The sequence below is a fragment of the Columba livia genome, chromosome 14, assembly GCF_036013475.1.
Source record: "Columba livia isolate bColLiv1 breed racing homer chromosome 14, bColLiv1.pat.W.v2, whole genome shotgun sequence".
Taxonomy (NCBI): domain Eukaryota; kingdom Metazoa; phylum Chordata; class Aves; order Columbiformes; family Columbidae; genus Columba; species Columba livia.
The window spans coordinates 14,380,102-14,406,934 of record NC_088615.1 but is presented as its reverse complement, the minus strand read 5'-3'; the positions used below and the strand labels follow the sequence as shown (position 1 = coordinate 14,406,934).

At 37.1% G+C, this 26,833-nt stretch overlaps 1 protein-coding gene across 12 annotated transcripts in view; it reads right to left on the bottom strand.

The window, feature by feature from the left end:
- Positions 1-26,833, bottom strand: part of TENM2 (teneurin transmembrane protein 2) — a 645,420-nt gene that overhangs the window by 474,518 nt on the left and 144,069 nt on the right. For all 12 annotated transcript variants that reach the window (XM_065030083.1, XM_065030081.1, XM_065030084.1 and 9 more), the window contains exon 3: positions 16,887-17,177. In XM_065030083.1, the coding sequence (XP_064886155.1) occupies positions 16,887-17,112 (226 nt within the window). In that variant the 5' untranslated portion in view covers positions 17,113-17,177. The remainder of the gene's footprint in view (positions 1-16,886; positions 17,178-26,833) is intronic.

Genomic DNA, 26,833 nt, shown 5'->3' with positions numbered 1-26,833 from the left:
TTAAATAAATTATATTAATAAAGCTGTCAAACTGCTTGAACATGAGTAATTCCTACATTAATAAAACCCAGTAAAAGCATGTCTTTGACTTCACCTTCATATTTTTAAATTCTATCTTGTAACAACAAATAAAACACTCTAAGCTTTATTTTTCTAAATTATTATTACATTTCTGTGATGGATAAAGGCAATATGCCTTTGCCACAAACACCAGAAAATTAGATGAAGGCGAGACACATTGAATTAACTGAAGTAAAATTCTCCCTTGTGATGGATGGCTTGAAGTTTCACTCATCAGAGGAGTTTGCTTATAATCAGAATAAGTTTGGATTAGTTAAGAATACATGCTACATAGAGAAAAGGAAGGAAAAAAACAACAGCGGAAATAGTAGCTAGTATGTATTTTTTTCCCTTTTTCTGCTCAATATTATTCATGCCCCTAAGCAACTCCATCTCTTTTCTCACATACTTTCTTTGTAAAATTGGAATGAACCAACACAATTTATCCCAATGGTTTCGTATGTGAGTTAGAGTAGGACAAAAAAAAACCAAAATCCAAACATCTCATAATTATTTAAATAGGATTTGGTACATCAGTATGACATAGATAATCTTTGCTTTTTTTTTCCTCTTCAGGAAGAAAACTATGAATTACTTAAAATGTATACATTTTTCACTCTTAAGCATTCAACTGAGTCTTTGTCTTTTCCATTTCATAACATTTTCAGCTACATAAAAGATGAAGTAGATGCATTTCAAGTTGTTTTTCTTAGACTGTAAATCTTGGGAAACTCTTCTCATTTACCACCTTTCATCACAAATTAACATGCACATCAGGACAAGTTCATTATCATTTAGAGGCCTGTTAAAAAGATGAAGAAAGAATTGCACCTTAAAGTGCCCTGGATTATCTACTGGTTAATAAAATAAGTGCTGAATAATTTTATACGTCATAATAATCAGTTTGCTTTTCTTCCTTTCTAATCAAAAAGCTCTAAAAGTAAAAATTACATTCTAAATAAATTGTGCATTGTTGGGAAGTACCATCGTATTTCTTTTCTGAAGGTAAGAATGATGTTTACATAAAATGAAAAATAAACACAATTATATAAATAAAACTATTCTATGAATGCATTCTGGTGCTTCTAAGTACAGGACTTTGGGGAACTGTAGTTGAAAAATTACTCAGCATGTAACAACCCTAATTCACAGAAAAATGTCATCTGCATCTTAGAGAGGTATATAAAAGTTCCATTATTAATACATTTCAAATGTTTGTACACTACCTAGGAGAATAATATATGACATTCTTCTGGAACAAATAAAACCAAGCTTAGCATAAGTCCTGCTGACATGAAATTTCAATTCACATTAGCAAAGTGACAGTTGCTTTATACGCAGGAGAGCTGTAAAGTGAACAGAGCATTCAAACGCATGAAATATTGCGATGTCCAAACAGTCACAGAATCATTGTAAGCAAGCATGAATAATATCATAATGAAATATGTAAAAATTAAAATGGCTGCTTTTTACAGTGAATTCAGATATACCATGGCTATTATTAAGGGTTTAAAGAAAAAAACCCCAACAAAACAGCAGCATCCCAGCTATAGGTGCTGCAGCAGTGGGGTACTTCAAGCTCTGAAGCAGTCTCACCGAGTTCAGCTGTGGACATCACAAATATGGATTGTGGGGTCAAAAAATAATTCAAAATCCACAGAATACTAAGCAAACACCACCTGTTGAGTTCAGCACTGTCTGAGCTTGAGAAAAGCACCTCATAAGGCACCACACATTAACTCTGCCTCCAGTTAAGTCAGGCACCTTTTTTTTTTTTAATCTCAGTATTATATTCATTTAGATCTGCACTTAAGTTTTCTGAAAACATCTTTAAACATATTATTCAGGAACTGAATGGTCCACCAACCACTACCATCTTCCACTCCCAACAGCGCTCTCAAAAATTCATTTTTATGGCGCTTATTACTGTATCTAAATCCACACTGCATTTTTAAACACAGTTGGGAATTAAAACAACAAATAAAAATTCCTATACCCTGTAAAGATGTCAGGTGATCACAGAAATCTTTAAAGAACAACATGCTCCCTGATCATACAGTCTTTCTAAAAAGAGACCGAACCTCTGAGGTTGATTAAACACAGTGACAAAATATTTATGTAAAAATATATACGGCATTTCCATTACTCATTGTTTTGTGATCTTTTACCTTGTTTATGCCATTTTTCCTTTTCTAGTCTCCAATTTACTTTTTGATCTAAACTGCTTTTGAAAGTGTTACTGTAATTTGCTCTGGAAAACACATTAAGAAGTCTCCAAATAATAAAAGATCACTGTCTTTTCACCTGTCAGCGGGATGTGTTGAAACTTCATCTGCCTACAAACAGAAATTTGCCTTAAAATAAAATATTTGTCTTCAAATTGGTGTTGCCTCAATGGGCAACTTTAGCAGATCAACTTGCCCATTCAGAGCACTTTGATACTGCCTAGCACACCCAGCTGTCCTACAGAACAAACACACATGCACCTGGAAGGCAGAATCAGGACACCTACTTCATAATTCTTTGATATTTTAATTGCTCAGTTTCTCAGCATCTCACTGGGTGGGCTGGGGGTTCTGGCAAGTCATTGGCTTGTGCCCCATCCGTCCTCTCTCAGGTGATGCTGTCTCTGCTCCCATCTGTCAGAGCCCTCTTGCACTTACAGGCAACGCCTGCTATGTGAAAAACTACAGTATGTTGTGACAACTGCATGTTTAATATAGTGTTATTCTGAAATCTTGCACATTACTTATCCCATATAGATATGGACTTGACTATCATTGCATTTCAGAGCGAGTCCCAGTTACGCCATTGATTTTTACTTGAATCAGTCTGTGGTTTTGAACAATTAAACAACAAGTGTATGGCAATATAAATTTAAAAGGCATTTTCCCCTCAAGAGTTGAGATAGTATTTATAGTTGTAGCCTAAATACTTCTTAAAGGACACCACCGAACTCAGGAATTACTAAAAAGGCTCTGCAGAGGAGAAAATATCTTAAGGTTTCAAGAGAGGCATTTTGCACTATATTTTTTTCACAAATTAACACAAAAAAACAAATCACAATTTAAGAGCGCTAGCCAGCAAGATCCTTTGAAAAAGCTCATTAGTTCTCGCTTAATCAGAAAAAAGGAAGGAGGGAATGTTAAATGCAGTTCCGTCACATCACCTTCATGTAAATAAAGCCAACCACACACATTTCAGCCAGCCTTAAGCATCAGTTGTGCCATGTGCACTAAGCACCAAGAGCCAAGAAAGAATCACAAGTATAAGCATCCATAATTTTTGCCACTGGCACTTGCAGCCTCCTCTGGGCTGGGTGCACAGAAACCTCTGGGGCTGCATCCTCCCCTTCTGTCCTTCTCCTGACTCTGGCAGGTAACACCTCCCACGTTATAGAATATATGGATCTGTTTTCTTAGCTCCCACTTCCCAAAAAGGAGACACACTGCAGATAACAGAAGAGGAGGATCCCACAGGAGTGTGATGGTAAGAGGGGTTACAGCAGCACTTGCCTATGCTGTGCGAAGCGCGTATGTTGCTGGTGAGCTTCAGGTACTGCCTACGCCTACAGCCATGATATTGGCCTTCAAGGGTCTATTTTAGTTTTGTCCAGAGCAATTCTACTATGTAGGCAAGAAACAAAACCCAATCCTGTACAATCACCACCAGGTGATGCTCCCAAGATGTTCAGAGCAATGCCAACTGATCCCATCTTACACGTGCTTTTCCTTTTAGCTCTTTCTGGGCTGTTTTGCAAAACCATATTTCCAGTTCTCTCTGCAGCTGGGATGGCCTCTTTCCCACTTTATTGATAAGACTTTCCAGATAAGAGCTAGTTCCAAAAAACTCTGTTAATGCTTTCTCTTCTTGCTCTTTCTGTCCAGGGTTAGCAACCTAAAGCCCGTACCAATACGTTCCTTTCTTTATCCCTCTTTCAGCACTGCTCCTGACTAGCCTTATCCATCTTCCCTTTATCTAGGTAACTCTCTTCCATATTGATCCTCATATCTCAAAATTTACCCTGCTTTTTGAACACTGAAGATACTGCCGCTTCATTTAGTGTCACTAGCAAAGTTTTTTCTAGGATTTTAAAAGCCTTTATTTCCCAGTATCGTTCTGCACAGGTTAGGAGTCCTGAAGAAAGGATAACCAACATGAGAAACCCATGCAATCGGTTGGTGAACACAGAGAAAAATGGAAAAACACAAATGCATTCAAAATATTTTGCCAATAATCTAGAGATTCTTGCAAATCATTCCTTGAGAGAAAAAAGAAAGAGGAAATTTGACACACACACTCTACAAGCTGCATATGCAAAAATCTCTCCAAAATTCAGCAGAGAAATAAAACTTCAAGTCTAAGTCTCCTTGACAGTAAGACAAGAAGCCACTTGCCAGAAGTGTCCTCTGTGCCCTCATCTGCATTTCAGATTATGTTGTATGTTAATATACAATCTCAAGTCGTCAGAAATTTAAGATAGGGCGTGCAAAGATGTTTTTAAGTACAACAGGATGACGTTAAAAGATAAAGATACGCAGTTTGTTCTGCACAACTTATTACTTTAGCTGTTCAAATTGCTAACAGGTTTAAACCACACCAGTGTAATCTCGGAGCTTCTAACACCACCAAAATATCTTTTTATTAAAAGGCTGTAAGGCTGTAGGAAAGGTAAAGTTTGTGCAGAGATTTAGCTCAACTTCACCCTCTGTCTAGAAAGCTGAAGTGATAAAGGCCTTTTTGATATGTCATCTCTGTAGGGGAGCATTTCTTTTACATGAGCAAACAACAGTACTTATTTTAAACATCTCATTGCATAAGAATGAGGTTAATTTAAACTGAACAATTTGGCATTTTTTCAGGCATGTTGTATAAGCATAGCTCTAAGGAAATTATACTGTTGGACTTAATGTATTCTTAAACATATTAGGTGTAATACTATTAAAAAAAGAAAAAGCTTGATGTTCACTGATGCTACCAATAACTCCGCGTCTGTTTCCTTGCAAAATAGTCATATGACCTCCAAAGACATAGATTTTATTTCCTACTCTGAAAAACAGTAATATAAACATGGCCAGGGGATTCATTTTTTCTATTGTTTTTTTGAAATTTACTGTGCATTTTGGTAACAGCACATTTTGACATGCTACCATTCCTTCTCTCTTCCAGAACATTACTGAAGTCACACCAAGAGGATCTAAGGTAAATCTCCATCAGTTTGAGCCACTTGTTTAACGCTTGCACGTGCCTGGTGAGAATGCAGGTCGAGAAGTCTTTCCCTCCCATGACTGACAAATACACCAACTACTGTAATTTCTCTTGTATTGGGAATATATAAGGAGGATCAACTCCACCCTCTTCAACTATAGCTTAAAAATGAGCACACAAAAATAGTGATGCCAGGGTAATTAAAATATTTTTAGAAAAACATTCAAAACCACTATATGTTAGGAAAATCATAATTTCCAAGAAAACCAGATTTGAATCTAAATTACATTCCTATTCTCACAATCCACTACTCCACAACTGAACAGCTGAGCAAATTGATACTTTAGATTCACTAACTGAATCAGTACTATTAACAATATTTGTATATTTTATAACACAGTATTACAACTGTGAAAATCACCTCTTAATTTTGGGTTTCTTTAATCTGCCAAGTCATTCTATTTATTCGTAGTTGTTCCTATGCACAGATACCCCATCTTGTTCCACAGATAATCATCACGTTTTGTAATGCCAAAGTTTCCATTTTACAAATATCACATCTATATGGTACGAGGATAGGCTGCCACACCTCTGAAAGTTTTTTGGTATACATTTTCTTAAAGGGGATACTGAATCCTCGGCAGTGAAAGAGATACTAGAGAAAAAAAAAAAAACGGAGAAATCCTATCCTATTATGTTTTTACAAGCTGTAGAAATTATGAGTAAATGCGGAAATCAACAGTCAATTCACTCTAAAACAATACTTCAGAGGAATTTCATTAAGGAGGACTGTTCTGCCTTGTGTAGCATAGCGCTGGCCACAAAAAAAACGAACCAAACAAACACAAAACGAAAAACCAAAACACACCATCACACCAAACACACACACACAACCCCACTACACAGAAACGCCCGGTGTGGGACAGATATACTTGCATCAAGGTATAACATTGTTATGCTGTCAAAAAAAAAATGAAGGAAGAGGATGAATTTAAGAGCCTGAATATAAGATGGAGGAGTCTGTCAGGAAATAACAGCTTATAAGAGTTACAAAGCCGACATATAAACATAAAAAGCAAAGCTGACATATTTGATAACCACAAAGCCTGCTTATTCCAAATATACTCTCAGTTACAGTCATTCTGGATTACACAAAATGGAAAAAACAAGCTCAGGGCAGTGCAGTGTCACAATACTCGTTGTGTGCTGTCACCCTCCCACAGCTTCCTGCACGTAACAGACTCTTCCCAGCCTCCTGCATGGGCAGACACTTATGGGTCGAGAAGAAAGTTCCCCCCGCTGCCAAGCCCACAAGCCCCATCGCACCCCTGGCACCCCCAGTCACATCCCTGGCATCTCATCCCATGCCTGCACTGCTACTCGGGGCAACGCGAGGACACGGAAAACCTGCCACAGCAGTTTTGTGATGTCATGATGGAAGTTGGATGTTTTCCCTAGCGGTCAATCCTACCCTGCTGGCCAAGGCTCAGCTGTGCGCCGCCGTCCCTCCAAGGTCAGCAGTTGGGGACAGAGGGCTCTTTCCAGAACACCATGCTATTTGCATCCAGCACCTCGTCTGTGTTGCTTGGTTGCAATTAACCCGAGAATAGACAATTCACAGCAAGAAAAGCTTCATTAAAGTTTATTAATAGTAAAAACAATGACCAAGGTTCATTTTATTTAAGAAATGGTAGAGAAAGGGGCAAACACCGGTGAGAGATTGTTGCACTGAATCAATAAGAGAGAGTCACACAACTGAAGTACTGAAGACACCGAAAACCACAATCTGTTGTGCACACAGTGATTTCAGAGAGCAAATCACATCTAATTTTTCTCTGCTGTGTCCTGGTTGAATCATTCACAATGAACAATCCTAAATACAAGTACAGGATTTTAGTTCTCTATCAATACTAAATAATATATTTTTCCAAGTACCTTAAATTGAACGCTTATTCTTCTAATTAGACTATTGCTAGATCTGTAGGAGGTTGTATAAACCACTTTAACCTTATTTCAATTTTTCATTATGGAAATTGCAACTGTTCATTAACTTTGGAAGACAGAGCATTGCAGCTGTGATATATCATTCCTCAGATTATGAACAATCTGCTTTATAAAATCAGTGCTTGAAGCAGGTATTTGTAACAATGTTGTGTTTGTAAGAATTTAGAAAAAAACCTTATTGTCTATCCATATACAAAATTTGATTCACTGTCATGATTTCAGAATTAATGCCAAAATATATTTGACCCAATTTAGCAGATTCATTAGAAACTAAAACCCAAAGCCCCCAAACGGGAAACTATCTGCCTAATACTACCCTCCCCATTTCTCCAACTCTTTGGTGAGATTACTTAAGCAAGAATTATGTCCAGATTATCACTTTCGTGTAGCCAGTTTTTAGCACATTGTGAATAATTTTCATGGAAGGTAATAGTTTCCCACAGAGATTAAACAGTATTTTAGCTTTGCCTTAATACTGTTCAAATGCTTATCTTGGATACAGAAAAACTCCAAAAGACAATTGGATATCACTACGAAATAAAACGGAATACTAGTTATAAAGGTTTTTTTGTTCTTTAACTACAAAATTTGAAACATTACTATTATAATGTTTAGTATGTCATTTTAAACTGCCATCTTTAAAACACTGTATTCTACTATAAGTAACTCAAAAAGCTACAATACTGTGCTGGACCAGTTCCCACAGAATGGGCCATTTGTTCAAGGGAATTAAATTGATGCAATTTGTTCTACATGATGGTCTTTCTACTGTTTTCCATAACATTTCTTTAGGTGGATAGTTCCTCTCTCTATTTTCTGGACTTGCCCAAGTTGAGCTAAAATGAAATCTCTTCCTTTACTTTTTATTTGCATTAAGAAGAAGAGAACGTTTTTTTTTACTTTTCCCATATAAGCTTTCTGCATCCATTTCAACAAGGCTCTATCACACACACATACAAACATCTGAGACCCATCCTACTCCATTTGTAAGAAACAGCATTCCTCAGAGAGGCTTTTCTTCCAACAATTTTAAAAGATATCTTTTGATTCTGAATTAAACAGGATGTAGGGATTGCCACCAGTGGAGGAGTAGGAATCACAAACAGCTATAACCCAAATATTCTAAGGAAACGTAAGCAAATAATTACAAATAAAACTGCTTACATTCATGCAACTTGTTTGGCAACAGCAGTATACCATAAGGAAAGCTGCTACAATTCATAACAGCATCTTGTAATAAAACAGCTTTATGCATCCCTCTCAAACTGTTTAGTGCTCCAATCTCATCAGATGGCTGAGTAAGCATTACACTTTGGGACAGTAAATCTCTGTTTCCAATATGGTCTACATTCACAGACATGCACTTTCACATTCACTGTAAGACACTTCCAGCTAAGCACTCATATAAAAAACAGCAATATATAAAAATATCTGCATGCTATTTTGTCTAGTCAGCCATCTAGACCCTGAACACGTTTAGGAACCCTGAAGCACCAAGCAGCTCAGCAGAAACTGGCTGCCACCAGAAAAAGCAAATGTAAAGTTTGGAGTTACAAACATCAAAGCAATAAGGAAGGGCTATCTTTATTCACGTCACTGAGGCATACATGGCATTGCTATGGTATGTTTTCATTCCTTCAGAGAAAAAATAAATGATAGGAAAGGGTTTATAGAAAGGAGGCTTGAAGAGCCCTACCTAGCTAGAATAACTGCAGCATCTAACTGAACCTGTAAAGAAAAACCACTGGGTACTGTGGGTGTTTCAGTAAAACAGAAGAGGGCATCACTAGACCAAACAGCTAGCAACTGAAACCAGTTTCCAAAATGCAAAGAGAAGCTGGGATCTGCTTTTGACATGGAGCCTGACCTCCCACACATGCCGCCTGCCAGCAGAAATGACGAAGTTTCTGTCTATTACAAAGACAAAGTCGCCCAATTCAAACCCAGATCAAGTGTAAAAGCTTTTAAATCTGAGATTTTCATGGTAACACCTGTATTAGGAAAGTATCTGAGTCTCGTCTTCTCCATCAGTTTGAGAACACTCACAAGTAATCAGCCTCCTTTCCAAACTCTTCTTGCTGGAAAATACACCCTAAAAAATATCTGTGTTAAATTGCAGATCTTTCTGAAGACAAGAACCCAGAGAAGGTGGAATATTTGAAGAATTTGCACAAATTAGCCATTTCTGTTAGAATTAATCAAGAAATAAGTATTTTCACTTAGGTTATCTTACTTAAAAAAATAATATATATATATATATTATTTAATCTCCTTGGAGTACATTATTTTCCTTCAGATGGATTTTAATATGAGAAAGAGCATCCACATGGATGTGCCTACGTATTACAAATTTCTTAGAAGAGTGTGTGCATGTGTGTGTATGAGAAAATGGAGAAGGATTTATAGGATCAAAAATTATTATTTTCAGTATCCAAAATCTTCGACTTGTATTACATAGCTGAGCAAAGGGATAAGGAGAAAGAAAAAGTACTGAAAGAATAGATTTCTTCAACATTCCGTCAGGCCCCAGGCATTATAAGGCAAGCAAACACTGCTCCTCTATTTTGAAGCACAACATCTTTTTGCTTGAGACGAATTTGCAACTATCAAGTACAGGAAGTATAATTCCTGTTAATTTTGAAGTGATTTTGAAAAGGTATTTGCATTAAAATGGTTATTAAGCATACTCTAGTGTAGACTTTATTAAAAAAAAATCTTTTGTTTAGTGTGTGCTGACCACATCAGTTGATAATATCTACCTTTTAGAAGTTATCCTTTTATATCTGGCTTACATAATGTTCACGTAACTTTGTAAATGGTTAAAAAAATAGAACCTAGTTTAACTAATCAACTGATGAAGAGTCTAGTACAGCAGAGTAAAAAAAAAAGGGGGGGGGGGGGAGAAGCTCTTTTTGAAAGCTAAATAACTGTTTAGGAAAAAAGAAGGGTAAGTTTATACATACCTATATATTTGCATCGGAAACCCCTGCATTCTTATTCTCCAATTTCAACTGTAAACAAATGCTGATTTTTAATAATGATCACTAGAGAGAAACTGCCAAGAAAAAGAGGATTCCCTGAGAGAAACTGTGTGTACACAGAACTTGCATATTATGTCTAGCTGTTTGTTGTTTACTCTACAAATAAATATTAATATTGGAACAGTACTGTGTTTTTCAGCACTGGTCATATTAATTAGTACTGGAGCCACCTTCCAGCATCATACCTTCTCCCTGCAAAGTTTCAGAAGACAGTATTTTCTTAAACTACAATTTCACATTCATTACGTCCACCTAGAACAGGATTCCTCCAAATTGCTGGGCAGGAACACATCTCCTGTCCCTCTTGGAGAAGGATTGCTGGGGAACAAGGTTCAACGAGTCCAATAGGAAAGAGAGCAAGAGCTACACCTTCGTCCAGCAAGCCCGGGTTAGACAGACTCAGCATGCTCATCTTGCCAACAGTTCCAGCAGGTCCAAGCCACCAAGCACACCCAATGTATGGAGATACAAAATAGTGAACCGCCAAGAAAGGAGGATGGAAGAGGAATGAAAAAGAAGCAGAAAATAAGAGATTAACAGAGCAACTGACTTCAACTACCATTTACAAATCAGAGACCTTGCTGCTGTAAAGGGAAAAAAACCCAACAAGCAAACAAACCCCACCAGCCACAAGACACAAAAGAGCAACAGAGAACAATTTATGCATGTGTACTTGAAAGTATCCCAAACACTGAGTCTATTCCATGGTGTTTCCCTGAAAAGCCACTTCTAAAGAGATTTCCTTCTGATTTTACGTTACTGTGACTCAGATCAAATATACACAAAGTTTTTGTTTAATTCCTATTTATGAGGAGATCTTAATATTACAGCTCAAAAGGCCACTTGAATGTCGATAGAGTATAAATAAGAAGAAGCATATTAGATTTTGGGTTAGACTTTCTTACATTTTCCTTTCCTAAAATCACACTTGGGGAAGGGTGCTATAAAGGTTTGTACTTTTATTTATTTGCTAGTCTAGTAATGCTGCTATGCAGCCCCTTATTAACAATATCAGCACAGATGAAAGCACAGACGAAAAGTGCTTTAATGTTTTTCTATCACTTAACAATAAGACCCACATAATATTTTATGATTTGGGGAGGGAGTTGCTACTCAACATCTTTGGTTTATTAAATAAAGTATACATATTAAAATACAAAATTGTTATTTCCCACTAATGCTGTGCTTTCTAGAGAAGAGAAACTGAATGCAGTTGTCTCACCTTAATAAATACTTTAACACTGGGATTGCCCATCTCTTAGGTAGCCATTAAAGCCAAAGTAAATCTTGATTCAACAGCAGCACAAGTTCCATGTGCGTACCAATGACAACAACAGGAGATCTGCCTTCAGCCCTGTTTCCCCACACCCCACACCCCATTTCAAGTTAAGGGGCTTTGGTCACCTGCCTCTACCTCTGATTTTATTTGTAAGCATTTGGATATACTGAAAGGCAACATGTTGCAGAACGGCACTTGAAACCTAACATGACAAAGAAAAACTAAGAGTGTGCTCCCCCTGTAACCAGAACACAAGAAAAAGTTTTCTTTAATGTCCTTAGTCCAAATCTACATAAAATATTTAATTTTCAAAAGGCAACAGGTTCCAGAAAAAAAAAAATATTAAAACTCAAGTTAGTAAAACTCAGTTGGATTAGGAAGGGATACACTAATTGAAGCCTAAAAGTTGAGTACAACTTGAGCTTGATGACAAGATGACCAAAATCTCATGTTGATGTTACTGGGAATGTAATCAGCGAGATGACGTCCAGTCAGCCTGAGAACCTGTAGTAGCAACTACCCCCTCCATACAGCAACACATTAGTTGTTGCTGAACACAGCATCCCTGACCGCAATAACTTCAGAGCTGAACAAGCTTAATCACTTTCATGAAATGTTCTTACTGCAGTGTGGTTCTTTAAATGTGTCCCGGTAAATTATTTGGTGACAGATTCATGATGTGAAGAAGAACAAGAAGAGAAAACAACATTCGTCTTTCTTAGCAATCAGAGCTGCCCTGGAGTAGGCTGTAAAAAATAAAATGTAGCTTCATCAAACTGGTTTGGGTTGCTTTGGGTTTGGGTTTTTTAAGGAGAGAGCAGTGATTGATTGTGTTGTTTGTTGGGTTTTTTGGGTTGTTGTTCGAGAAACCTATTCAACGTACATGGAGAAAAGATGCAGCACAAGATATCCAAGAGATGATAAGTAGTATGGGATAGTAACACAGCTTCATGTGAAGGAAAGCTGAGTGCATTACACCTCTCAAGTGCCCCTCTCTGAGAATTCTACTGCATAACTTAATTCTCTATTTAATGTTAATAAAAATACTGGGCAATCTTAAGGGACATTATAAGGGATTTATTATAATAATTGTCACACTTTTTTCTAACTCCCATTAATATAGCTATAGTGTCAAATAGGATACAAAAAGCACATGTTTTTAACTATAAAAGAATAAAAAATGGAGCTTGAGCTGACACATAGAAGTGTATTGGCTATTCTTTACTGAAATTATCTCGCCATACAAAAAAGATGCTGTGGCATATACAAAGCAATTCAACTGTGGTAAAAAAATATCATCAAAATATTTCAGAAGACTGTTGGGTCCTGTTTAGTATGATTGTGTTTTTGGAGACTTATTTTTAATAACGTCAATCATATACCCCAGTTGTTGTAACATTTCACAGCAGAGATTTACTGCTAAACTAGATCTGACCTGAGAATGAGAAAGCAGTCAATTCACTGTAACTATTGGCTAATAAATTTTGCATCAGCTGAAGCCTGGCATTCAGCTCAGGCCAGAATACACAATCCATGAGCTATGAATGCCAAGTGAGGAGCTCTGGAACAGTAAGGTTTGCAATCATCCCTTGGAAACCCAGTTTAAAACTCTTAACAACTCAGTTGAGTGTTATCAAGAATACTTGAAGAAAAGATGCCTTTCAAAGCAAGGCCTTTAAAGAAAGGTTTTCCAAAATCCTCATTTTTTGCCTTAAAGAACATCTACCTCCACTGTGCTGTGTCAGCAGATGAAGTCAGAAAGAAGGTATTTTATTTTAAAAGAAGAAAAAAAAAGATAAAGTTCGATAATTGGTTCTCTTTAGTGGAAAAATATATAGCATATAGAGAAATTCATGTATTACCACAAGATTGTAAAATATTCCAAATATTCAGAGGTGTCAGAACTATTGTCAAGCTTTGGATATATCCTAGCAGAAAGCAGAAAAGTTTCTATTCATTTTAAAATGCAGCATTCAAAAAGGACTCTTCAATTTTAAATAAAACTTGCAATGTTTGAATGCTCTCTGAGATCCACTGAAGGACCATATTTTTCAGATCGACTGACTAACGAATATCCAGTGCAGGTACAGAATTGCAAATACGTTTCTATCTTTTTTAGGGTAAATCTAAGACAAATTAATAGCTCAAGCTCAAGAATCTGAACACCAGTTTTGAAAACGATGAGGAAAAAAAAAAAACTTGACACAAAAATACTAAACCTCTTTTGAATTGCTTTGTACAAATATTATTGCTGGTGCTAAAAATAGGGAATTTTATTACTTAGCAAAATTACAGGTAAGCATCTAAGGAAAAGTCCAGTAGAAGTAATGCCAGACTAAGGTGTCTCAGGTAATATACAGTCACGTCAGCCTTCAAGCCTTTATACCAAAACTTCCAAATACCACACCAGAAAGTAGCATCTACGCAAAGAGGAATTTTCTTTGGCAGGCGTGTTTGTCAATGATTAGTACAAAAAACTTATTTCAATAAATGCAAATGATGACAAAGTTTTGAAGTTGTATTCTCAGAGCTAAACTTCCACCAACATTCAATTTTCCTATCAAATGCTCTGTTCACACTAGCTTACAGGGGTATTTATACTTCAGAGATTCGCTTTTTCATGAAGAATGAGACAAGTCAGAGCAGAAGGACAAAACACTAGAGTGAACCAAGAAGATGTGTTTCAGACTTCTGAGCTCTGAATATTGTTTTTGTTACAAGCATTTCACTGTCAAACCATCATAAACAAAAGTGGAAGTAGTTCAACTTGGTCTTACGCTTAACAGATTTTCAAGCCCAAGTAACATATGATCAGGCAGCAGCTGAAAGCAACTGCTTTGAGCAGTTCCAGTGCCACGGTTAAACCAGATACTTTTCAATAAGTCAAATGCATATAGCTTTACTAAAAGATGAGACAAAATATTGAGGAAAATGTCTACAATTGCTTAAAAAAATATGTCAAGGTCTTTTATAATAGAAGAATAAAAAATTCTCTAAAGACTATTTATTTTAAGCATGTTTATTTCCTACAGAATTTAATCCTATCAAAACACCCACTCAAATTTAGAATAAATTTGCATGTATAAATTCCTAGATGTCTGCAGCTTGAAACCACATGCGTAAGATGTAAGGAACAGTATTTCCTACTGTATGTACCACATTTCTATCCATATAAGATTAATGTAGGAAGTCAGAAGATGCACCAAGTCTTAATCTAAATCTACTTGCCACATTATGTCATATTTCCTGTCAGCAGAGAAATTTCACAATCAAAAAGATACCGCGCTTTCAAATATGAAGAAGCATCACAGACTTATTTTCTGAAGAAATTTACCTTCTCCACTTAACAAAAGCAGGAAAACAAGGTGCTGCTGCTCACATTATTTAATAGAAAAGCTTACTTTGGCTCTTTAAAAAAGAAAAATCTTCATTCATCTAGACACAACAACACAGACTAGCATGGGTAAAAAAAATAATAATAATAAAAATAATAAAAAGATCTTCTGAGCGTTTCAATTCAGTTACCAAGTCCTCTTCACCAAAAGGGCAGCTAAGAACAAATTAAGAGCAGGAGGAGGATGAACAGTTGTCAAATCAGTAATCAAGAGAAAAAGAGCACCCTCACGAAATGCTGAATAATGACCTGGAAGCTAAAATGAGGTACTTGAGCTGAAGCATCAATCATCCAGATAGGGCAAAGTAATATTTAGATGACTCCTGTACACAAAGGCTGAACAAACCACAGTGAAAATGGCTCCAGCGCTTGAATGATCTAGTTGCAGTCTGATGCGTTATCTCCAGGTAAAGACCTATTAGCAAAGAAAGACCCTACAAGAACAGAGATTGCCTCAGAAAATAAAACTTGGTGTTTGATAGACCAAGCATAATGCAAACACTTCCAAATGTCTGTACACAAATGTGAGAGAAACAAGGATTTGACAAGGGTTTAATTAGTGTTGCTAATTAATAGATATTTTGGTTTAAAGGTGAAGACAGACACTGACTGCTGGCAGAATGCTTTGGACAAGTTGCGTGACATGATATCAAGTATAAAAAATGACCTTTCATTGAATGATCTCCACAGAGAAATGGGTGTTAGAACTTCCTGAGTCATAGAAATGTGTAGTAGAAAACTATTGTACAGCATTAACAAACATAAATAAAATAGCAGAGTTTCAGCAATTGGAGATGTACTAGATAATTTACCTTCCACTGAGAGGTGCACAAAGTACTATACCTTTAGGCCTCAAGATGGCTTGTATCTTGCTTGATAAAAACCATGTCTGATTCTCCAACTGATACTAAACCAAGTATTGTATTCTAAAAGCCATATATAATTGTTGACTGAGTGACAGGTTATTTGGTCAAGTTAACCAGACGATTAAACACTGTTCCTATGAAGCAATGCTCGCTAATGGTTTCTAAAGACTTATGATTTACTGAGACAAGTAAATATCTGAATGAGAGTAAAACTATGCATGTGCACAGTGCAAAGGCATCAGCACAGTTTCTTCAACTAAAAACATTCAGATTGCTAATTCATTAGTTCATTGGACGTAACAGGTATTTAAAGCAAGGAACATTTTCTAAAAGAAGAGATTACCTCACCCTGCTTACAAGTTCACACAGGTTATTTCAAATATTAGTTCTAGGATCTCAATGCTGCAATAATGTATAATATTATAGCCAGTTATAAAAGTAATTAGATGGTTTTCTCCTTCTAGTTTTTATGAGATGAAAGGTAAGCAGTGAGGCTAAGCAGTGACACAATGAAGTCAAACAGCATGCCCATCACCACATTTCAATCACACAGCAGTTAAGAACAGCAAAGGAAAGTGGAGGCACCTAATTAATAATGAATATGCATTGGCCATAGGAGGTTTTACCAAAGCAGTGTTTTAGTTATCTTTTCAGTACTTTCAATTACTTAGGTGAAAATGCCGTTATTATTTCTAAAATGAACCTAGGAAACAGAATATGAAGTAAACATTTTGGCCAACCCTGAGATCCATGACAAATACAACATCTGGTGAAGCATTTGTGTTTATCGGATGCTTTGAACAGTAGATCCCAGTTTACCTTGCTTATAAATAGTGAATTCCAACAGTATCAGAAATCTGGGAAGAGAAAGGACTTCCTAATTTAACACAAAACAGGTGAAATAATGATGAAAAGGTACCCATTCTCCTACAGTTTTTTCATTAAAATTCCTTATAACACTGGTATGTTTTAACAAGCAGAGATGTTCTATTGAGGATTACTGTAAAAGAAACCGGTTCTGACTTCAAACATACCTTGTCTTGGAAACTCATCTGACTCCCTGTGAACCAGGTCAGAAACTCGATTTCCATAGTGCATCCTGGTGTCATGATCATACGCCTTCAGTGTCTCACTTGAGCTGTAAGACTTCTGAGTTGGTACTCGGCAGTCTTCACTGTCCAGCGAAGAGCTCGTATAGCGGCATTCCTTTCCACAGCGGCCCCTCGTCAGAGAACGGTGTCTTCTATCTTTTATATCCATTATTCTAAGTCTGGTAGGACACTTTCAGAAAAGCCACTCTTATATTTGGGGTCAGTCACTGTCACCTAAAAACAGGAAACAATAACAAGAGAGTGAGCAACGTTGTCACTACTGTTGTTTTTTATTCCACTTTCCTTGACTTATCCATGAAGAACAGTGTGGCACAGATCAAGAAAAAACCCACATGATGCATCCTTAGAAATTGAAATACTGGCATGAATGGGTGGGGGGAAGAAAATCAACTACCGTAAGAGAATTGCATTCTATCAAAATTATCATCTCATAGAAGAGTCAAAAAAATAAGGATAAAACAAAACCTTTTGATTTCTGAATGAGCACTGATAACAACATGGAACTGACAGAATAGTATTTGTTTCTGTTATTCAACAGCACCAAGAAATGCAGACTCAAACCACCTTTGATTATTTCAGTTCTTCCTGCAGGAGGGCTTGCAATTAAAAATGAAGCACATAGGGGAGATGCATAGAGGAGATTATTCCTATTTGCCATTAATACATTACAGAGATGTATATTATCATTTAACAATGTGCTCCCAAGCAACTGTGACTATTTTACTGCCCCTCGATCACACAATCAGAGGCCCTGTTCCCAACAAAAGGTTGGGCCAGGTATCTCCAGAGGTTCTTTCCAGCCTCAGCTCTCTCAAAACACTTTGGGAACTGGCTGCTCTTGTGCACCACAGAACATGACTAGATGATTTTCTTCACAATCCCTCAAAATGACCAGTTTATCCATCTCAGCACTTGGAGCTCTTCAGAATTTTATAGATATCTTCTTGCTCACTGGACTAGCACGAGGGAAATAATTACAGCCTACTTAATTACAACACCCTTACTGTGGCATATATGCTTCAATATATGCACAGTCAGCATGCATAAACCATAGAGTGAAAGAAGAAAGCAAGAAATACACTAAGCATGGGCAACCTACCCACTGGGGTATTCATTATTGTGAGCTGGCATTTGAATGTATGCCTTCTTCTCATGGCATCCCATGCCCAGCTCTGTACTACTCCTGAGAAATCCTCTTGACAAAACCTTTTGCGGGAAATGAAATCTTCCCCACCAAAAATACCCAGGTCTGCTCCTGCCACCATTGCCACCCAGGTAACAAACTCCTGCGAAAGACCACGACCCCAGGAGGGAGTCACAGCGTGCATCGCTGGAGCTGTTTGCACCCAAAGGAGGGGAGGTCAGCACACTGGCTTAAGTATTGCTAAATCATTGCTTTTGGGCTGGAATAGATTATGTCCCTAAAAGAGAAAAATAATGTACTTGGCCAGAAGAGCTAGTGAACTTGAGAAACGGTTTCTTGGCTTCATTTAGACTTCTTGTATTTCTTTTTCTTTCTATATTTTAAAGAAGAAAGTTAGGTAACCAGGAGAAACAGCTGATTTAAGCCACCCACAGGTATTCTGCAATCTGTGAGTGATAAAAAGTGTAGACATGCTTCCCCCCTCCCCCTTACTCTTTTAACTGTCACGGTACATTCGGGTGGTGGGGGGACCCGCCAAACAGTACACACAGAAACGCCAAAACAACATCAGAAGATATTCAGTACTTAAAACTGGGAGGGTTAGTTTTAGAACTTTAGTTTAAAGCGAATGGACAACTCGATGTACACTCATGTTTCCCAGCTCTCTGAATGTCTAGTGGTTAAGCTGGCTTCTCTATGTCTCAATTATACAGTTCAATTCTTTGGCTCTGTAATATTTATTAAACTGTAAAGCATGTTAACTATAAAGCATGTTAAAACTGGTGATACAAACACTTTCTTGAAGTTTGAGGAGATATATGATCATTTAGATTAACAATTCCTGGTTTTTTGATCCCAGTTCAATACTACCTCATCAAATTCAGATATCAACACCTCACAATTACAGAACACAGAAACAGATGAATACAGTATTGAGCAAAACCTGCCAATTACTCTCTGTATGTCTTCACGCTACTGCTCAATACAAAAGCCTATTATTCCGTATGAAGGTATTGTCTCTCCGTTCAGAAATACAAACAGCTTTTTGTTTTTTTATGATTGTTAAACTTTAAGCTGTCCGGGCTGATTTCTGTTGTTTCTGAAAGAACATTTAATTCCTTGTTACTATAGTTAAAAGAAGGATTTACTATGACTGACATAGAACTCCTGAGTATTTCCATCATCTTAGCTTATTAAAGCATCTTCTCAGGCAGACAAGATTTTTTTGAAAGCATTCCCTCAATAAACATTCTTTTCTAGAGTTTGTGCAATCATCCTACAAATGCAAAAATAAAAGGAAATGGTGAGAGGTGAGACAATGCTCTCGTGTTGATCATGCCAAGAAATATTCCTCAATCTCCCTCCCATGCAGCAAGGTACAACATCTGCACTGTCATTACCATGACGAGTCCAACAGATTAACACAAGAAAATAAATGAAAAGCATGATGAAGATGTCCAAGCAGCTTTACTTTGACCTTTATTAAGGAAAACCTTGTTACAAGAATCAGATGTCATAATAATTTGGCAAATAACTTGTTCTTTACAACACTGTACTACTAAAAATTTCTTGAACATTACTACATTTTAAGATAGGCTTAAAAATATTATAGATAATATGAAAAATATTTTAAGCAGGGGTTTTATTCAATTACATGTTCATATTTATTACAGTACTTCTAATATTTTTTCTGATTTTTCTAGTACTTGAGGACAAATCCCAAGCCTCTGAGACTAAATACATCTACCTAAATGAACAAATTATTCTCATAGATGCTTATCTCTGCTTTGGGGATTTCTGTGAATGAAACAGGTGAAAAGCAGTTCCAGAGCACTGTCAACAAACCACTCCTAAAATTCACACAACAGCATCACCATACATGGCTCAAACTACAGTGTAATGAAGTTGTAACTCGCTCCTGGAAAACTTGTTTCACATTTTTCTGGTACTTATCTGAAACAGATGAAACACTGTTTCAATTCAAGGCTAAACACCTTCCTTGTTAAGATAGTCAAATCTTTAGGTAACACACTCCTGGAAAGGTAAAACGTGATAGCTCCAGTTAAGCGAGAATATTGGTGAGATTCAATTTGAGTTTAAAATTCCTGATACTCTTTGACTTGCCTGTCTCAAGGGCTCTCTATGAATGGTATATTTTGAGTAATTGACCTAAATAGTAACTGCTTTAATAATTTCTTTTGTTTCAAAGGATTTTGCTAAGACTGCTCATATTGACCTACTTACACCACAGAGTAGTACAACCGCCAACAACTCACTTCGACTGCTTTTTTCCCCATCATTGTTTTAATTATTGCGAAGCACTAACAGGACCCCCATCTAACTTTCTGAATAATCTATTTGTGGCTTGCAAAGGGGTTGGTCAGGATTTGAAGGCGCATAGTCTCAGTTGATCTAGACTTTCCACAGACGGTAAATCTAAAGCTATAAACGAGACATGCTTTGCTGGCAAACATGTATCACATGTACCACAAGTTACACGTGTCTCAAACTTTGGACTCACCCAATACAGCATTTCTTGTGTTCATGTGCAGCAACTATTTGCCTGGACATGTGTACAGCAGTGGTACCCTGGCTGGGGAGGGGAGGGGAGGGGAGAGAGGAGATGGCTGAGGGGCTGAGAAATGAAAAAACAGGGGGTTTTCATTTAGGGTTTTTTTAAAAAAATTGACCTCTTTTTGTGTTAGCAAAGTCAAATCAATAGGAGGCATGGAGGGAGGGCTCAAAAAGAATTTTAATGGCTTAGTGAAGCCTACGCTAAAAGTCTTTTTAAATTTGAAGTTGATTCGTACGCTGATCTTATTTAAGTTATGTGCTTGTTTCTTGCATTTTCTAATGATCCCTTATGCTATTCCAGAATATGTGGCCATTAGACCTGCCACTCACAACAGGCAGAATGCAGTAATCACTTGGAAATTCAAGAGAAAACAAAGCACTTCACATTTACTTTGTGCCCTTAAATAACCTAGCACGACTAGATCAAAACATTACAATAGTGCAAGCGATATTAGAAATAGTCTCAAAAAAAAAAAAAAAGTAGTACACCATGTACCAATCTGTTCATTAAAAAAGGTCTTTTAAAAGCCTGTACTTCTTTTCATCATTAACAATTGGAAATAAGCTTGTGATTTAGAGATTCAAATGCTGTTCATTATTTTATGCAAGGACTATTTTTGAAATGAGAAAATTCAATAATTCAGCTTTGGCACAGCGCAGGTTTTCAGGGGATAAATAAAAGAGTTATTTAACTGCTGTATTTTTTTATTATTTTAATGTTAGTGAAAAAGTACATCTCTACTTCTGGATCACCTCTACCTTTAAAAAAAGGCAATAAAAAAATGCAATGTTTAATGAAATACTACTATAGTATGTACAGTTTGTTACAGGAATTGATGGCAAGTATGCTGGTTTTGATTTGGGCCAAAAAAATCCAAGTCTATTTGGACAGTCTGTTTGGTGTAATAATGCAACCTCGTTTTCCATTGGTAAGTCTTTCTCCAGATTTTTTTTTCCTCTCCAAATACTGAGTTTTCCTTTCAGTGTAGCTACTCTATATATTCCTCTGAAAATTAGATGTACTTAGTCCAACATGTGAAATAGCTTTTTCAGAACATTTTTGATGAATGATTCAAGTTTAAGTAGTAAAATACAGACAGTGCTTGTAGGCATTTCCTGGTGTGTTTTTCTGAAGAGAACACCAGGTTTTTTTACTTTTTTGACTCTTTTGTTTTTTTTCTTTTAGTAAATAGAAGCTACAGGAAGTATTTTCAGACTAAGGGCAGCCAAAATTGTGACCACAACAAAATGAAACACTGTGCCAAATAGTTATATCATATATGTATTTTTAGCTACCTAAATATACATATTGTTATTTCCAGACTATCTTCTGAGATTTCTGTACTCCAGGAACTTCTTACAAATCCCAGAACTGTTTGAATCTATTATGAAAATAACATCCCAATAAGAAAATAACATGTCATCAGCAACTGGGCAAACCCAGGAGCTGGGAGAGGCTTTGTGACAGTTTCCCCCTCACATCCCGCACTGACTGCTGAGGATTAACCCCTGATTTTCCACCGAGTCCTGATCCAGATGAGCAAATCCTCTACTATGGACTAAGAGGGTCCAGAACCATAGTTGACACCAAAGACTTAACAAAGAGGAGGTTCTTTCTTAAAGGTACCTTATGTCGGTTGAAAAAGCAGCTACACAAACTCGGATACAAATTCCTACATGTTAATGAATGTGGCTTCTGTTGTATGAAAGTTGTGAGCTGCGGATCACCCAGTCAGAAACCACATCCGTAAAATGTCACTATTAGATAAGCATCTGCCAGTGTTCAAGGACTGAGGTGGTGTGGCACATTTGAACCAACCAATTCTTCATTTTCATCTGTGACAAATTGTGCACTTGGCTTTTAAGCCTCCAGCACACAAAACCAATTTAGTGCCTCTATTAGCCCACACAGTATATTTACACTACTATTATTGAAAAGTTGTTTTAAACTCACTAAAATATTACCCGCATCCTACGTATTTCAGTAGCTGGATGTCAAAAGAGTGTGGCAACTCCAACGTTGATTCCCTTCCTAGATGTTACTCGAGCCATACGCAATCTACATTGTGTCACGCTGACTCGAAAGATGGCCAAGTTTTGTAAAAGCATGTCACACAAGCCATGAAAAACAGTACAGACAAATACAACTAGCAAAAAACTTCAAGCCATTTTTCAGAGAAGGGCTTATAAACCCCACCCAAATTAGTACTAAGCAGAATACAAATGAGGCTGAAATGACAAGTGTTTTTATTCCTGGACACACAGAGGAAAAACAGTAGAAGGAGTGTGAAGGAGAAATAAAGAAAAGAAAGTGACAGAATAAAAATGTTTGTGTCCTGGAGTTTATCAGCTATGCAGAGTTTTCAAGTTTTTCCTTTTGGAGAGCGTTCTCCCTTCTTTTCCGAATGAGACATTAACATCCTCCCCCTTCCAAACACTGTCCCCCCAAAAAATGTAGAATTTTTACCCTGGTATAACATATTTCCACTTCTAACTCAAAGCTATTTACAAATATTTGTTAGGATTTAGGACAGCCATGAGAGCTAAATCTGTATTATCCTTCTATAGAAACAGTTCAACACTAAGAGCACTAGTGTCTCACCTCAGCGCACACAATGAATTTGCTGCACACTGGGAACACCAAGTTCCAGTTCTTAGCTTCCTGCTCCCAGTATAATTGTTATCTACATCCTTCCATCATTCTATTCAGTCAGATTAAAAAGAAATAAATCATGAAGGCACCATAGAACAATACAAGAAGCCAACTTCTCAATTAATACAATTGCTTAAAATTAGCATAGCTGAACAAGTTTACAAAATGGATTTAAAGATCAAATACAAAACGGCCACTTCAAAAGAGTAGGTTTGCTAAAAATAATTGCCTACAGGACATTATTACTCTTCTACTGCCAAGAACGAATAAACAATACTATTATCTATTGCTAAAATGCTGTTAATGAAGAAAGGTAAAATAATTTATCATTGCATAATTAACACAATGCAGTTAAGCATGCTTTAATGATTCTGTATAATAGTTTCCTATCACCAGAGAATACTTTTGAATCAGGAAATAATTGTCTAAATAATTTCTGACTAAGTCTTTGATCAAACTGATCAACATTTATAGAAGCGAGGTAGATCTAAATGCCCACGCACTGAATGACAATTTACTTTATTTAATTGTCCACTGGTGATGTTCTTTTTTCCTTCTAATCCTAGGGCAGAATGCTGTCTTTAATTAAGTTAATGGGATTTTTAACCTTACTAGCAATGGAGTCAAGACATCAAGCTGGTTGGAGCACAAGTTGTGCTCCAGCCATTCCCACTCTCTCTTGATTTCACCAGCACTTAGTCAGTAGTCCATTTTAATTTTTAGCAGCATTTTCCAGTGTTCTTGCCTCTTGTCAGGTTCCTCTGCCTTTGCATTTTCTCTAAATCCTTCTTAATCCCCAGAGTTTCAGTTATGGATTTGAATGCTGTTCATTTCCATCAGCCTTCTCCTGCCCACCCAGGCTAACCCACCAGCTGTCTCTGGGAGCTCCTGGGCACTGGGCTTCTGAATAGACTCAAGAGCTTCCATTTTAAACCCATGACTGTATTATAAAGTAGCAGAAGCATAATCAACATGGAAGGCCTTGTACTTTTCCTGCACCCAAGCAGGTCCAGGGCCAAGAATTTTAAGACAGTTTCTTCTTAATTCTTCTTCACTTCCTTGTGTTAAAACATTCTGTAATTCTACACCTGTTAGGCACCTTCATTCCTGCTGGCAATAGCAGAAGCTGTACCACTGGGTACAGATCTGCCAGAAGAAAACCATCAGGAATGTACCTTTCATTTCTGGTTTACGCTTAATAGTTGAAAACACTGTTAAGGGGGAACTTTCCAGAATCTGAGCTCAAGCAAAGCTCCTGTGTACATCTCATCAGAGGATGCCACTATAATAAGATCATGTTGCTGAAGAGGTTTCGCAGCGATTTTCAACCCCCTACAAGACTATTCTCAGAAGTCATCAAACGTAGTAATCATGCAAACGATCAAGAGTTTAGGTACTTTACTTATCATTTCAGTTGAGAACACCACCTGCTTTTGACTCTAAATTAACATCATTCTCTTTCTGCCCAAGAAACTCTCCTTTCTTTAAAGCTTCCACGGAACCTCTCCTACCTCCATTTGATACTAACAATTTTCATATGCTCATTAACAAGATGTTTTAATATGCTTTTTCTCTGCTAGCAGTGTCAACCTATAAGGATATTCTTTGAAGAAGGGTATACAAGGGACCATTTTAAGGCTGTATAAACTTATCATGAAAATAAAATGCAATGCTATTTTAAAATCCCTAGTAGTACTTAGTAGAATTTCAGTGAAGACACCTATTTCCAAATACACAAATAAATACCTCACTCAGCTAAGCTCTGATACTCTCCACTCCATTGGGGAAGAGAAAAAGAGGAAAAAAGAGTCATTTTCTTTGTGTAAACTACTAGCTTTACTTTTTGACAGTTATCTACCTTTATAAATACACAGATTTTTATCAGAAATAACTTCCTGAAGTGAACCTTTGTTTTAAAGGTTCAAAGTAAGCTAATAAATGAAAAGAGAACAAAAAAATGAAAGACAATGGACCATCACGTTAAGGCACACAAAATACATGACATTGTATCTTAACAGTTTTCATAAAAGTATTTTCTGGAACATTTAAATTTCTAGATTGCATCAGACAGCAACGAAACTTTGCATAATGAAGTAAGAAAGCACCATAAGTTTCTCAGCTAATAATTACACCTCAAGTGTTGTTCCACCTTCTAATAAAGGAAAATGAATTGCTTTATAAAAATGAGTTAAAACGCACAGCAACAGATAAAATGAATACAACTCTTATAAAACATGATCAACTCTAACTCAAAATCTGTGAAGTTCTTGTGTCCAGACAGCAAGAGTTGGACAGGGACAGAATTGAGGTCCTGCCACCCTGAAAGCTGTGCCACCCAAAACTGCAGTGCAAGGTTTGCTTGTGTATTATCATAGCAGAAGAGGACAGAAAGGGTTATCTTGATTAATGGAAATCTTCTATAGTAACTTAAGCCAAGAAAAACACATTTCTAGAAAATTAACTGGTCCAAGACCACTAGAAGCTGTAAATACCTCATAATATCGTCCCATCATTATGCAGACATGACTACATCCTCTGTTCTATCTCCAAGTCACGAACAAAAAGGACTCATCAAATCTGAAGGAAAATCACTCCAGAGAAGAGGTCACATTCTTCAAGACATGTCAGTTACCTAGTCATTTAGGACATTAAATGTAATCCAACATATACCCTCACACTGTCACATCCTTCTGCAGCCCTCTTGGCTAGGACCATCCTATCTGTGGGTGACTCCAAAGGAAGCCTGGCATTTGCTGAGGGACAGGAGGCTTCCTATGTGTCATTTGGTCAGCAGTCACTGCTCACATGGCTGAGCTGTCAGGAGCAAGGCACCATTCTCAACCCTGGCAGTGATCTTCATCCAGCACCTAGCAGGAGGTGCCTGAAGGCCCGTGGAGCCAGCAAGGGCTGCAGCTGTACCAGCACTGAACACGGGAGCTCACCTGGGGATATCCTCACATAAGCTACTGCATGAGAAATGCAACCCGCCATCTCCTGTGCACCATGAGTTTTAGAAAGGAAGAACAGTCACAGGGAAGTAACGCGTTAAAAAACAATCTCTAAACTGTGAGGAATATTTACAAAATCTGTTTCATCCTCTCTTTCCATTGCCATTTCACAGAAAGAACAATAACAGAGCTGCAATGCCTATTTTCTTCTCCAGACTAAGCTCACCACACTAAAGCCAGCCCCCACAATTTTGCCATCTGGTGCCTAGATTGCCATGTATCCAGAACAGAGATGCCTACGTTCTTCGACTGCCATGGTCAAACTTTCCAGGCAAAAGCATCAGCATTTTATGACAAGGATAGAGATGAAACCTACGGGAACCTGGCAAGAAAGATTTAAAACAAATGTTGTTTCACCTGCCACGTTCAGCTGCATCACTGAGTCTTACAAAACAAAATTTATAACTTAAATGAACACACCTGGTTTTAACTAAATATCTATTGCATCTGTACAGGTATACAGATGTCCTGTTCTACATACACTGAAAAT